Raw genomic sequence first — 14872 nt, 5'->3', positions numbered from 1 at the left:
ATTTAGTGATAAAGAGGCCCAGAGAATTCAGTGCTTGCACAAGGAAACAGAACTAGCAGGTCATGCAACCAGGATGTGAAAGTGTTAGGTGCTTAACTAGGTTGTCCTTCCCCCTTTCTTTTTCCTTTTTTTTAAAAAATTAATTTATTTGTTTTAATTGGAGGCTAATTACTTTGCAATACTGTAGTGGTTTTCGCCACACATTGACATGAATCGGCCATGGGTGTACATGTGCCTCCCACCTCCCTCCCCATCCCATCCCTCTGGGTTGTCCCAGTGCACCAGCTTTGAGTGCCCTGTTTCATGCATTGAACACGGACTGGTGAGCTATTTCACATATGGTAATATACATGTTTCAATGCTGTTCTCTCAAATCATCCCACCCTTGCCTTCTCCCACAGAGTCCAAAAGTCTGTTATTTATATCTGTGTCTCTTTTGCTGTCTCGCATATAGACATCTTTATAAATTCCATATATATATGTTAATATACTGTATTGGTGTTTTTCTTTCTGACTTACTTCACTCTGTATAATAGGCTCCAGTTTCATCCACCTCATTAGAACTGATTCAAGTGTGTTCTTCTTAATAGCTGAGTAATATTCCATTGTGTATATGTACCACAGCTTTCTTATCCATTCATCTGCTGATGGACATCTAGGTTGCTTCCATGTCCTAGCTATTGTAAACAGTGCTGTGATGAACACTGGGGTACATGTGTCTCTCAATTCTGGTTTCCTCGGTGTATGACCAGCAGTGGGATTTCTGGGTTGTATTAACCAAAGCAATCTTAAAAAAAGAACAAAGCTGGAGGCATCACTGCTCCTGATTTCAAGTTATATTAAAAGGTATAGTAATTAAAACAGTATGGTACAAACCTAAAAACAAAGACCAGGGGAACAGAATAGAGAGCCCAGAAATAAATCCACACAGTTACAGTCAAATAATCTACAGTAAAATGCCAAGAACATAAAATGGGGAAGATTCATTTCTTTAACAAATTACATTGGTAAAACTGGATTCACATGAAGATAAATGAAAGTTGACCCTTATTTCACTCTATACGGGGCTTCCCTGTTGGCTCAGATGCTAAAGAATCTGCTGTAATGCAGGGGACCCAGGTTTGATCCCTGGGTTGGGAAGATTCCCTGGAGAAGGGAATGGCTACCCATTTCATTATTCTTGCCTGGAGAATCCCTATGGACAGAGAATCCTGGAGGGCTACAGTCCATAGGGTTCACAAAGAGTGGGACACGACTAAGTGACTAATACTTTCACACTATATACACAAACTAACTCAGTGTAAAGACTTACAGGTAAGACCTGAAACTAGAAAACAGAAAAAGAAATTGCTTCTTGACACTGGTATGAGCAATTATTTTCTAGACAGGACCCCAAAAGCACAGGCAACAGAAGCAAAAACTGATAAATTGGATTACACCAAAATAAAAAGCTCCTGTGCAGCAAAGGAAACAATAAAATAAAAGGGCGACCTACTGCCCTTTTAATTTAAAAACCATCTATCTGGTCCAAAATATACAGGGAAATCTTACAAATAAATAGTAAAACCATCTGATAATTTAAAAATAGGTGAAGGTTCTGAACAGACATACAAATGACTAGCTAATCAAGGAAATGCAAACCAAAGCCATAATGGGATATCACCTCATGCCTGTTACTCTGGCTGTGTGTTAGTCACTCAGTCGTGTCTGACTCTTTGTGACCCCATGGACTGTAGCCCACCAGGCTCCTCTCTCTCCATGGAATTCTCCAGGCAAGAATAATGGAGTGGGTAGCCGTTTCCTGCTCCAGGGGATCTTTCCGACCCAGGGATTGAACCTGGGTATCCTACATTACAGGCAGATTCTTTACTGTCTGAGCCACCAGGGAAGCCTGTTACTATGGCTACAATCCAAAAAATGAAAGATAACGTGTTAGCAAGGATATGGAGAAAAGAGAACATTTGTACATCGTTGATGGGAATGACAACTGGTGCAGTCATTATGGGCAACAGTCCAAATGCAAGGTCCTCAAAATATTAAAAATAGAACTACCATCCAGAAAACCCTCTTCTGAGTATACAAGCAAATGACATCAGTACGTCTAAGAAATCAGTACCATATTCACTGAATCATTCATCACGATAGCCAAGACATGGAAACAACCTGTATCCATCAACAAATGAAGAAAAATGTGGCATATGTATTAATACATACAAAGGAATATTACTCAGCCACAGGAAAGAAGGAAATTCTGCCCTTTGTGATAACACAGATGAACCTTGAGAACATCACGATCAGTGATACAAGTCAAGGAAAGACAAATACTATTTGGTCGCACTTATATGTAGAATTTTTCTTAAAACCCACACTGAGATAGCACCACACACTTATTAGAATATCCATTTTGTTTTTAAACTGACAATTCCGAGTACTAATGAGAATGAAGAACAACTGGAAATGTCATACAAGGCTAATGCAAAGACAAAATGAGAAAGCCTGCATTTCAGTCTCTTTATCACTTACCAGCTGGATGATCTTGTGCAACCAACTTAATTGCCCTAAATCTCAGTTTCCTCATCTGTAAAATAGACATGCTGACACTTCCAATGTTAACGTGCCTCACAGTGTTTCTGAGAAGTCTAACTGAAGTGTAAATCCTTCTAAAAATTGGGCCAACTATACAAAGATTATGACTTCCCTGGTGGCTCAGACGGTAAAGCGTCTGCCTACAATGCGGGAGACCTGGGTTCAATCCCTGGGTCAGGAAGATCCTCTGGAGAAGGAAATGGCACCCCACTCAGTACTCTTGCCTGGAAAACCCCATGGACAGAGAAGCCTGATAGGCTACAGTCCATGGGGTCGCAAAGAGTCGGACATGACTGAGCGACTTCACTTTCACTTTCACACAAAGATGAAAGTATCATCTCTAATTTTAAAAAATGCTTTAGCCATTAAAAGCGAACTATAGACATATACCACAGACAAATATCAAGTGCATTCTGCTATATAAAAGAAGACAAATAAAAAAAAAAAAAGACAACATAATGCTTCTATTCACATGACATTCTGGAAACTGCAAAACTAGCTGGAGAACCCTTTAGAAGTCCCCAGGATTTGAGGTTGGGGAGGGGTCTGACCACACAGTGGCTGCACAGGGCAGGGTTTCAGCAGTGAAGGAAGTTTTCAATATTGTGGTTGGAGTTGCGATTGTTCAACCATGTGTATCTGTCAAAACATAACTGTATATGAAAAAGTGAATTTTATTGTGTGGAATTAAATATTCATTTAGAGAACAGAAATAGAGGAAGCGAGGCCCCTGCTTTCTAAGGCCTCAGAGCTCTCTGAATGAGAGAGAATTCGTGAGAGAATTCATTCAACAAATGTATGAGACACCACAAAAATGCACCACATGTACAACAAGGAATAGAATAGATATTCCTGCCCTCAAGTAGTCTAGTCTGTTTGGGAAAGACAGCATCTGATGAGTAGGAAAACAGGGACAAAGAGGCTTTGACCAGGATGGCTGCCATTAAAACAAAACCAAACCCCTCCCTCAACTATTTCGCCCCTTCACCTACAGCCTCAGTGGTGTTCAACCCACAGCTGAACACCCTGAAGGAGCTGCCCTCTCTCCTCCACGCCACAACCTAGATTCTGCTCTCTCCCTCTCCCGAACTGTTCTCTCTGCCAGCGGAGTAAGGTGCTTATTTTAGCCCTCCTCCTACCTGACTTCTCAAGAGCTCTTCGTTGTCAATCACTCATCCTTCTGCACACATTCTGTGCTGTTCACTCTCCTGGTTTTTTCTCGGGCGTCTCTGCCCTTTCACCAGTGTTAGCATTTCACAAGGCTCAGACCTACCTGAGGGCTTCGACTCTCTCTAAGTCCTCTCCCTTGGAAGTCTCATCCATATCCAGGTTCAGCTGACACCTGGTTATCACTTAGTCCCAAAGGCATATCCTCCACTCAGAGCTCGTCTCAAACCTCCAAACACAGATCTAACCACCTCCTCAAGCTCTCACGTGGACAGCTCAAGGGCACCTCAACTCAACATGTCCAACACTGGACTCAGGAATTCCCCTCCAAACCTGTCCTATTCCATTTATCCTGGGATGCAGTCAGCCAGGAACACAGGAGTCATCTCTGTCCCTTCCACATAGTTTACCAGCCAAACCCAAACTGCCATGACATCTACTGATTTTAGATCCTAAATATCTCTCAAGTTTGCCTACATCTCTCTATCCCCTCCACCTTCACCCGAGCCCAACATCTATCTGGCTGCTCTCAAACAACCACTGCCTCTTCTTACCATATCATCTGGATCCCCTCCAATATATTTCTCACTTCGGCCACTTTGGTTTTTTTTTAAAATATGCATTTGCTCCTATCACCCGTTGCTTTCAAAACATCAGAGGTGTCCCATTACTGTTAGAACAAAGCCCAGTACTCACCAGAAACTATCAATCCCCACACGGTCTGGCCCCACTTAGAGCTCTTGCCACATCCTTCTCACTCACTCCCTTTCCTCCAGCTACTGGGGATTTCTTTGATTTTCTCAAAGGCACCATGGATCCTGCTACCACATGGCCTTTGCACAGATTCTTCACCTCTCTGGATTTCTCTCATTATCCCAATACTCCCACATTAACTAGAGTATCTCCTCTTCCATCAGATTTTAGCTCCAGTATAATTCAGCAGAAAAAGCTTTCTTTATCCCTAAGTCTAGGTCAGACTTCCTGATTATTTCCTTTCTTTCCCTTGAAGCATTTATTTCCATTTTAAATTCTAAAGTGATTAATGTGGTCTTTTGATTGTATTCACCACCAGCGCTAGGACTATAAACTTCGTGAGATCAGGGACTTTGTATTTTTCTCAACATTGAAACTCTGGTATCTAACAGCAGCTGCCTCATGGCAGTCACTCAACAGCCACTTGCTAAAGACTGGACTCAACAATTCCACAAAATGAGGTGTGTACTGATATGTCATACATGTCCACACTCCATGTAATATCCATGGACTGGAAACAGTGTAACTACCTATCAACAGGGGACTTGATTAAATACACAGTAAGGCATTAATACAACGGAATACGATGCAGCTGTTCAAACCAAAGTACATGTCTAGATATAGCAACTTACATGTCTACTTACACGTACCCACTTGTGATCAAAGCAGGGCACAACCACGTGTGCACATTGTAGTGCCACTGGTACCAAAAGTGTGTGTTAGTCACACAGTCGTGTCCGACTCTTTGTGACCCCAGGGACTGAAGCCCGCCAGGCTCCTCTGTCCATGGGATTCTCCAGGCAGGAATATAGGAGTGGGCTGCCACGCCCTTAAAGAAGACAGTGAATCTTGACGGAACTGTTTGTTGGGGGAGAATACTCACTGGAAGCTTACAAGGAACTATTAACAGGGGTTATTCATTTGGAGGGTAGGTGGGAACTGGGTGGATGGGTGTCAGAGGTGGGAGAAAAAACTCTACTGACTACCATTTTATACTTTCAGATTTGGGAATACAGGTGAACATGGTTTATAACTCAGTACATGAATTTTTAAGTGTTCTGTGGCCAGAACCCAGTAAAGTCTGTTGAATGAATTACAACACACACGAGAGCTTCTCCATCATCTGTTCCCCTCTCCACCACCTACCCTGTCAGCACTGCTCCCACTGCCACTGCCCTGGGAAGACATTGGAAGCTTTTTAAAAGCTGCATAATCTTTAAGTTTTAAAGCCATACTTTCTAAATATCCATTTATAGTCATAAACCCCTCCATCACTCTTCACAACTGACAAAGTGCTTTCAAACCTATAATCTAATTGGGTCCTTAAGACAACCTGAGACAGTTTATATGTTTTGAAAGTGAAAGTCGCTCAGTCATGTCCGACTCTTTGCAACCCCATGGACTATACAGTTCATGGAATTCTCCAGGCCAGGATACTGGAGAGGATAGCCTTTCCCTTCTCCAGGGGATTTGCCAACCCAAGGATTGAACCCAGGTCTCCCGCACTGCAGGGGGATTCTTTACTAGTTGAGCCACAAGGGAAGCCCAAGAATACTGGAGTGGGTAGCTTATCCCTTCTCCAGCAGATCTTCCTGACCCAGGAATCAAACTGGGGTCTCCTGCATTGCAGGCAGATTTTTTACCAACTGAGCTATCAGGGAAGGAGAAAACTGAAGTTGTGGGAAATTAAGGGTTCTGCCTGAGGTCACGCCTCTGAAAATGGCACAGCCAATCCTGATTGCCTGATGAGGATGGCACCTCCCTCACCGTCCTTCCCAACTCTAAAAAGGGAAAAAAGATGACAGGAGGTCTTCCACAGATTTTATGTCAGTCCCATGACACTCTAGGTCGGATTGATGTATGTGTGGGTCAGTCTGGGTTGCGGTCCCGGGGGACAGGACTTGCTGAGAGAGGAAAACAGCCAACTTTTGTTTTGATTGTTACACTCACCCAGCAGGGAAGAAAAAAGGAAAGGAAAATGTTCTTGGCTGGCGTGGAGAGAACCCTGCCAGAAAATGGGATGGATGCTCTAACTTGCCAAAGACATCCCCGGAGGCCCCATTAACACCATGATACTGAACCAGAGAGATGCTGAACACTTAGGAGTGCTGCTGATTCCCTGGCAACTTTTGAAAGCAAGCTTATTTCCACTGACTGAAGCAAGGGGTGGGGGGTGGGGGGTGGGGGGAGGGGGGAGGGGGGAGGGGTGGGATGTCTAAGGATGGAGTTAGAGAATGGGAGGATTTGGCTGCTGAGGACGGAGTTGCAGGTTGTCCTGGGTATGTATCACAAAAAGTTTCCCTACATCAGATTTTCCTCTGGTTCCATTTCATAACCTCCAGACTGACCCTAGAGTCCCAGATTCATGTGATGCTGCAAGAGAATGAGAAGGAGAAGATGCACCCTTCACGACCATGATCTAAGCACAGTGTTCGAGCTGACTGGGGACTTAGAGAAGAGCAGCAGCAACAGTGGAAAGGATGAGAATTCATCAGTGAGCCCCCTGAGTTCATCGTCATCTAAGACACGGCATGTGATATAGGGAACTGTGTAATGTGCACCGTCCAGGGCCATTCATAATGGTCTCAGAACAAATGAAGGAGTCACATGTTCCCATTAGCAAGAGTCTAACTGGAATAAAAAGGTGACCCAAACAAGCTCCTCTGACCCCGTCTAAAATGGAAGACCCATCACCTTAGGAAAAACACACTGTTTGTGTCATAACATGATTTATTTACCCTACACAGAAGAGAAAGCAGGATACTCACCTTCACACAGAAAAAGCAGAGAGGACTTCGCTGGTGGCACAGTAGATAGGAATCCATCTGCCAATGCAGGGACATTGGTTCAATCCCTGGTCCAGGAAGATTCCACAAGCTGCAGATCAACTAGGCCCGTGTGCCAAAACTAGTGAGCCCACAACCCACAACTACTGAGGCCCATGTGCTCAGAGCCTGTGCTCTGCGACGAGGGAAGTTACTGCAATAAGAAGCCTGTGCGCTGCAATGAAGAGTAGCCCTCGCTTGCCATGACTAGAGAAAAGCCCTCACGGCAACAAAGATCCAGCGCAACTGAACATAAGTTTTTTTTTTTTTTTTTTAAGGCCGGTAATTTTTAGTTTTAGTTTTTTTTTTTTTTTCCAAGAAAGAAGCAAGTAACTGTCCATAACTCTTCGTCTAATTCTGACACCTTCAATTCACAACTATTTTAATCACTGCAGAGAAAGTAAAAATTCCTCAAGGAATATCATAAAATATAAATGCTAGCACCTTAGTTTTATTTTAAACCAAAATTCTCAAATGAACTAGCTAATTTAACTCAGCTCTGATGTGGTACCTTTCAAAGTGGGCAGAAGAAGGAGCCAAGATGTGACACATACCAAGTCCATCAACACCTCAATTTGGCTCTGCAGCAGCTCAGCAACCTGGAACAATTAATTCTCTTTCCCCAAAAGCTTCTGACTCAGCGCAAACACACATACCCACCCTCTGTTATCTAAGAGACCAGGATGATGAAATGGAAGAGGAATTCTCCCCAAGATCAACATCTGACCACCCAAAATAGGACTGCCTTCACATTAAAACAATTCTCCACAGTCTCATTGTTCTATTTTTTTCGAATGATGGAGAATCTAATTGCAGTAAAATGTTAATAGCTTCATTGTGTGACCACAGGGCTAATCAGTTATATATCTAAAGAGTTTGGGGCTCAGCTGTGAGGTATTTTTGGATCAACATCTGATCTCTTGACATCAATGTACTATTACCAAGGATTTAGTACATGAAGCAAAAATCCCACAAAATGGAGAACCACAGGACCAAGACTAAAAAGATTTAATTTGAACATGCTACGGTCTGACCCAGGCTGGGGATACTCAGGCTTATACTTGGTGGGTCCAGTTCAATGTGGAGTGGGCGCTGGCACAGATTAAGAGCCGGGTAGGAAAAAAAGAAGAGTAAGGCAGGGGAAAGAAAGGTGTTTAGATCCATGTGGGGAGTGAAATATATGACAAGCACTCAGAAGATTTTGGCAGATCTTGAGGAGGGGTCGGGGAGTTGAGAACTGTCAGTAGGGCAGGCCTAAGGAAGGAACCCTGGATAATGTATGGAAAGGAAGAATCAACACTTTTCCGCAGTCGGATGCACTTGCCCACGATGAGAACAGTTTCTGTGCAAAGAACATGAAGAAAGCCTCCAGGTGCCATGGAGCCCTGGGCAGGAGGTTTGGAAGAACAAGGTCACTCCCCTAGGGCAACCCACAAGACAAGAGAAAGACAGCACCCCCACCCAGGGCACCACAGATGCGGGAAAGAAGGAAACCACCTAATACATGCACATTGGTTCATTAACCCACATCAGAACTGTCTCCTGCAGTCTGTCACGTGGTCCTATAAACATCTTGGTGGGAGACTGGGAGCGATGGGCCACGGCCTCCCTGCTCCCCTGGCTCAGTTGCAATAATGCCACTGCACAGAGAAAGCGATAGTCCTCAAAATATCCCCACAACTCAGGCATCTGCCTCAGACTGAAAGGTGCCTTTTCTATCTTCATGCCCAGAGTGATCCGGATCCTTCTGTTCCATGGGAACTAGATCCTGCCACTAAGGGTTTGCATGCTGCAACTGAAGATCCTGCACGCTGCAGAAAGACTGAAGATCCCACATGCCACAACTAAGACCCAGCAGGGCCAAGTAAAAACATACATAAGTATTTGAAATCAACAACAGAAGTAGTCATAACAGCTCAGTGTATTGAGTGCTTACTCTCAAACACCTCACTAAAGGCTTTACCTATTGACATTCCCTACATAGTTAAATCATGTCGCATCTGCCCTAAGATACAGATGTTACTATTGCTTCCAATTTACAGAAGAGGAAACTGAGGCACAGCATGCCAACCTTCAGCCCAACTTGTCCCCTCACTTTGTGAGGAACCTCATGCCACACAGTACAGCCTGAGGACTCCAGAGTTTATGAGCAGTGCTTGTTAACTTCTGGGAGGGCTGTGGAGAGGGTGAAAATACTTCTTGATCTGGACTTTGGAAGAGGCCTCTTGACTCCCTTGCTCACAACATTCATATGAGTCATAGCTACCTTATTATTTTGCTGTAGCACAGGGTAGAGCCCATTCTTACCCTAGTGTCTTCTTGGACCTCCCAGTCACTGGAGAAAGTCGCCAGCTGCTGCCCTTGTGAACAGTTTGAAAACTGGAAAAGGCTAGAAAACATCCTTCTGTTCTCTTGAGTGTCTGGAAAGATGGCATCTTGGAAATTGACTCCATGAGGCAAGAGGTTATAGTTCTCATCCATCCTAATGGAAAAAAAAAGAGGCAAGAGCTGTAGGCTGGACACCCATGGGGTGTACCATGTTGAATTGAGAGTCAACAGAAGACTGACAGAGTTTAATTACAATGTTGTGCTAATTTCTGCTGTAAAGTGACTCAGTTATACATATACATACATTTTTTATATCTTTTCCATTATGGTTTATCCCAGGAGATTGGATATGGTTCCCTGTGCTAAGGTAGGACCTTGCTGTTTATTCCAAATATAACAGTTTGCATCTGCTAACCCCAAACACCCAGTCCATCCGTCTCCCTCCCTCCATTCCCCTTGGCAACCACACGTTTATTCTCTGTATCCATGAGTCTGTTTCTGTTTTGTAAATAGGTTCATTCGTGCCATATTTTAGATTCCACATATAAGTGATATAGTATGGTATTTATTCTTCTCTTTGTGACTTACTCCGCTTAGTATAATTATCTCTAGTTCCATCCATGTCACTGCAAATGGCATTATTTCTTTCTTGTTCTGGCTGAGTAATATTCATATATACATACCACATTTTCTTTAATCATTCAACTATCAAGGGACATCTAGGCTGTTTCCGTATCTTGGCTGTTGGGAATAGTGCTGCTATGAACATGGGGGTGCATATATGTTCCTGAATTACAGCTTTTTCTGGGGATATGCCCACGACGGGGACTGCTGGATCATATGGTGATCCTATGAACTTTCTGAGGATCCCCCATATTGTTTTCCATAGTGGCTACCCCAATTTACATTCCCACCAACAGTGTAGGAGGGTTCCCTTTTCTCCACACTCTCTCCAACATTTGCTATTTGTTCTGTTTTTGATGATAGCCATTCCGCCTGATAGGAGATGGTACCTGGTGGTAGCTTTGATTTGCATTTCTCTAAGAATTAGTGATGCTGAGTATATTTTCATGTGTCTACTGGCCATCTGCATGTCTTCTTTGGAGAAATGTCTATTAAGGTTTTCTGTCCATTTTTTGATTGGATTTTTTTGTTGTTGAGTTGTATGGTCTGTTTATTTGAAATTAAGCCCTGGTCTATTGCATCATTTGCAAATACTTTCTCCCATTCTTTAGGTTGTCTTTTTTTTTTTTTTTATGGTTTTCTTTGCTGTGCAGAAGCTTGTAAGTTTGATCAGGTCCCCTTTGTTTATATGTGGTTTTATTTCTATTACCTTGGGAGACTGACCTAAGAAAACAAAGGTCCAATTTATGTCGGAGAACATTTTGCCCATGCTCTCTTCTAGGAGTTTTATGGCGTCATGTCTTATATTTCAGTCTTTAAACCATTGTGAGATATTTTTGTGCAGTGTGAGGGTATATTCTAACTCCACTGATTTACATGCAGCTTCTAATTACACATCTACATGGCTCGCCTTAGAGGAGTCACTCTCTCTGTTGTTTCTCTACCTCATACTGCACGTGTCTATCCTTAAGTTTTTCAAAACACATGAGTTGGGGGATGGGTGTGGGTGAACATTTGTGTATCTCCCAAGCCACCTTCCTTCTCCTAGTGGAGTGCTCCTTGTTTCCTGGGCAAAAGAAGGCCAATTGCAATGACCCAAGATTCAAGTCCTACCACTGCTACTTATCTCCTGTTTGACACACAACGAATTTCTTAAATTCTCTAAGCTTAAAGCACAATCTATAAAACGAGGATGACAACAGCATCCTTATTTGTTTAATGGTGGTGTAAGGAGTGCATTTTTTTTTAAAGTAAGTAAAGTATTTGGCACAGAGTAAGCACCGTATAAAACTTAACATTTTAACAGAACCCTGCATAAAGTACCTGTTGGCAAGATAGAGAAGTCAAGAGAAGGAAAAGGAGAAATGGAAGCGGCACTCTAGCCCAAAGTAGGCATTTGGGGGCTCACCAGGGAGTCTCCACTGCCACTTTCTCCTGTGACACTGACCAGAATCTGTTCTCCTCTCCGAGGGGCCCAGAATAACAGAGGAATGATTTGTTTGTGGTTGTTAACACACATCAGGGCAACACAGCCCTGTGAAATAGAAATCTTGTCAGACTACCATTTGACTCTGTATCTCTGCCCTAACGTTTTATAAATATGTCAGAGAAAAAGAGGAAAGAGCTGGCTGACCACCAGAGAGCCAGTGGACAAAACTGTATTTCATTATAAAATCGGAAAAGAAAATAATGTCTTCTTAAGTACTCTGGCTCTTTTTACTTTGGAAAATAAAGTTTTATTGTTGAATAGTTTTAGAGCTGGTTTCCCTATAAAGACATATAAAAATCTAAGTTTCTCCATATCAAGAAGGTACTATCTCACTCCTTGCCAGCTTTATTTAGAAACTGTATTTCTCCAGTATTTTTTTTAATTCAACTTAATCTGGCTAAACCACCCAAGCCAACACAAAGCACGCCATGTATTCTAAACTTAGATATTCTGGCTTTAATATGGAAAACATGTGTTACTGCAAGCTTACGGACGCCGCTCTGTGGAACCTTCTGTCTTCTTTCTCAGTGATGTGAAATCTCAAGAGCTAAAAGTTAGTCTGCAGACCAAGGTCATGGCCATTCCAAATATCCTTAATGCTCTGCCACATACTGGGAAGATGAGACTTACTGTCCAATCACTATCCGTTAGATTCCATTTTGAGGTTCCTCCCAGTTCCTCTGGTTCAGCCTCCTCCTCCAACTTGAGAGAACCAATGTATTAGGGTTCCACCTGCTGTTTTGTATTGCAAACTTCAGTTGAACCCATAACCTGAACCCTTATCTACATGCATTTCGTCGTGACCACATGACAAACTTTCATGGAACTTCACAAGATTCCAGGAGTCTCCCAACAGACAAGGCCTGGTCTAATTCACCTCTCTGTTCTTCAAAGCCCTGTGAGCACCTTCCCAATCCCTTAATGCCCCCGCCCCCAGGCCCTTCCTCTGTCAACTTTGGCTATTTGGAAGAGCCTGGCATTGAGATCTGCTGGCAGCTGATACGAGCTAATCCAAGTGGAACACGAGGACAGCTGGGCTGCATTCCATGCGGTCCCGTCTTGGCGTTTAAGCAGGTGTGCAGAGCTGAGCAACTACACGCGCCTCATCTGACCTGCACCAGGTGTTCTGCAGCAGGTACTAGGCTCTAATCTCAACCAACCTCATTTGGCACATTACGAAGGTGAGGCTCTTGAGGTTCTTGACAAGGTCAGTAACTTGCTCAAAATGACAGGAAGAAACCAGCCAGAATTCCAACAACCGTCTGATTCCAAAGGTGTTTGGACTGGTTTTGACCACTGTCCATCCCAAACGACTCCCACAGCATCCACTTTAAAAAACAGCTTTCCTCCTCTATAACGATTCCACCTCAATTAGGGTTCCACTTTCTTATTTCAAACTCCAGGAGACGCCATCGCCTGAACTCTTACCCACAGGCATCTCATCTGCACCACAGACCAACCTGCATGGAACTCAACCAGAGAGGGCGCCTGTCCGATTGCCCTGCATACTCCTCAGAGCGCTGTGACCAGGGCCTTCTTCCCCCATCACCCCCCGCATAAACCTCTGCTATTGGGAATAGGCTGTTTGTTGCTGGAAACCACCTTGAGCTTTGGCCTGAAACACTCTTCCCTGATCAAGCACGGGAGCCATCCCTGTTTTTTCAACAGTCTTACCCAGAGGCTCCCAAGATCTCTGTAGACTTAACATGAGGAGCACCAAAGAGCAGAAAATGGGAAGGAGACCAGGGGAGACCAGGGCATCACTTAACATCGCCCGGACGGGATTCTGGAGGAGTTCCTGAGCCTGCTGGGGATAAAGGTACCTCTGCTGGCCATGCCAAGTGGCGGAAGGGATGGTATGGGCAGGAGGTGGCAGGCTCACCTGAGGAAGAAGAAATAGGAGTAATCCTGGACCACGGTGTGGGAGTGACAGGAGAAGTAGCCCAGGCCGGTGAGGTTGAGCCTGGAACCCGCCGGCACCTCGAGCATGCTGCCCCACGCCTGGTCGCACAGCATCTCGATCTCAGCGGAGTAGAAGAGCCCCGCATCGCTGGCCTCATACTGCCAGGGCAGGTAGTTGTACAGGCCGTGCACCTCCTCGTGCAGCGCCAGCACCTTGGCGTACACGATGATCTCGGCCAGCTCGGCTCGGCAGCCCTCGCTCAGGGGTCTCCACTCGGAGGGCAGCTGGCAGCCGCGGGCGGCCCCCAGCCCGCCGGCCAGGCAGAGCGCGGCGAGCAGCAGCGGGCGCAGCATGCCGGCGGCGGGGGCGGGCGGCGGGAGCCGCCGGGTGGGCGCCGCGCCCCAGGCGCGCTACCCGGGGCGCATGGCCGGGGCGGGGAGGCCCGCGGCGGCAGCGAGAGCGTCCGGGAGCCCGAAGTGCCGGGCCCCACCAGCGGGAGGCGCAGCCCGGGGCGCTCGGCTCCGCGCACCGCTGCGGAACTCAGCGTGCTGCTCCCTCCTCCGCCGGGATCCCCCTGCCGGGCCTCAGTTGGGAGGCTTTTAAAAGGGCACGGGGAGGGCCGGCCGCCGCCTCCTCCTGCCCCCCGTGGCTGGGGCGTGGGCGGCAGCGGGAGGGGCGGAGGCGGGAAGCCGTCCAGCGGCGCGCGGTGCTGGGGAGACAGCTCAGTCGGCGCTGGACCGGGAGCCCCCGGGCCCAGCTCCGTGTTTGCGCCAGCGGGGAGGTTCGCGGCCGAAAAGTCAGTGTGGGGAGCGGCGGCCCAGCCCTCTTCCAGCGCCCTGCGCACCGACCAGGTGGAAGCTTTGCAGGCACAAAGCGCGCTCCAGACATGGCCTTCTTAGAATGATTGCCGTCAATTGCCATGAGTACTCAGCGTACGTTTTTGCATTTTCTGAGTAGTTCATTTACACTCAGACGGCACAGAAATCGAACTTTACTGTCGCAGAGTTTACCTTGGAAATTCTGTGTGATCTTTTCTTTTCTGAATCTCTCTCTCCCTTTCCATCTCTTATGTTTTAACAATGCTCTAAGGAAAGCCTTCAACATCTGAAAAGCCAAAGCCACATTGCTTGGATTTTCCTACAGCCACATGGTCTCATGATTGACCTCATTCCTACTTTCAGATTCTGAACACCCTAC

At 45.4% G+C, this 14872-nt stretch overlaps 1 protein-coding gene across 3 annotated transcripts in view; it reads right to left on the bottom strand.

Annotated features, from left to right (window-relative positions):
- The window catches only part of CCDC3 (coiled-coil domain containing 3), a 95322-nt gene extending 80857 nt beyond the window's left edge, over nucleotides 1–14465 (bottom strand). The window contains exons 1-3 of one of the 3 annotated variants that reach the window (XM_044928229.2): nucleotides 13655–14436; nucleotides 9639–9813; nucleotides 7275–7331 (exon numbers count right to left, since the gene is read on the bottom strand). In XM_044928229.2, coding sequence (XP_044784164.1) covers nucleotides 7275–7331; nucleotides 9639–9813; nucleotides 13655–14028 — 606 coding nt within the window. In that variant the 5' untranslated portion in view covers nucleotides 14029–14436. Of the gene's footprint in view, nucleotides 1–7274; nucleotides 7332–9638; nucleotides 9814–13654 lie in introns of all 3 variants that reach the window. The other 2 variants (XM_044928230.2, XM_025264473.3) reach the window with 2 other exon arrangements.
- Nucleotides 14466–14872: the final 407 nt, after the last annotated feature.

Source organism: Bubalus bubalis, chromosome 14, assembly GCF_019923935.1.
Source record: "Bubalus bubalis isolate 160015118507 breed Murrah chromosome 14, NDDB_SH_1, whole genome shotgun sequence".
In the NCBI taxonomy this organism is placed as follows: domain Eukaryota; kingdom Metazoa; phylum Chordata; class Mammalia; order Artiodactyla; family Bovidae; genus Bubalus; species Bubalus bubalis.
This window is presented reverse-complemented; position numbering and strand designations above follow the sequence as displayed.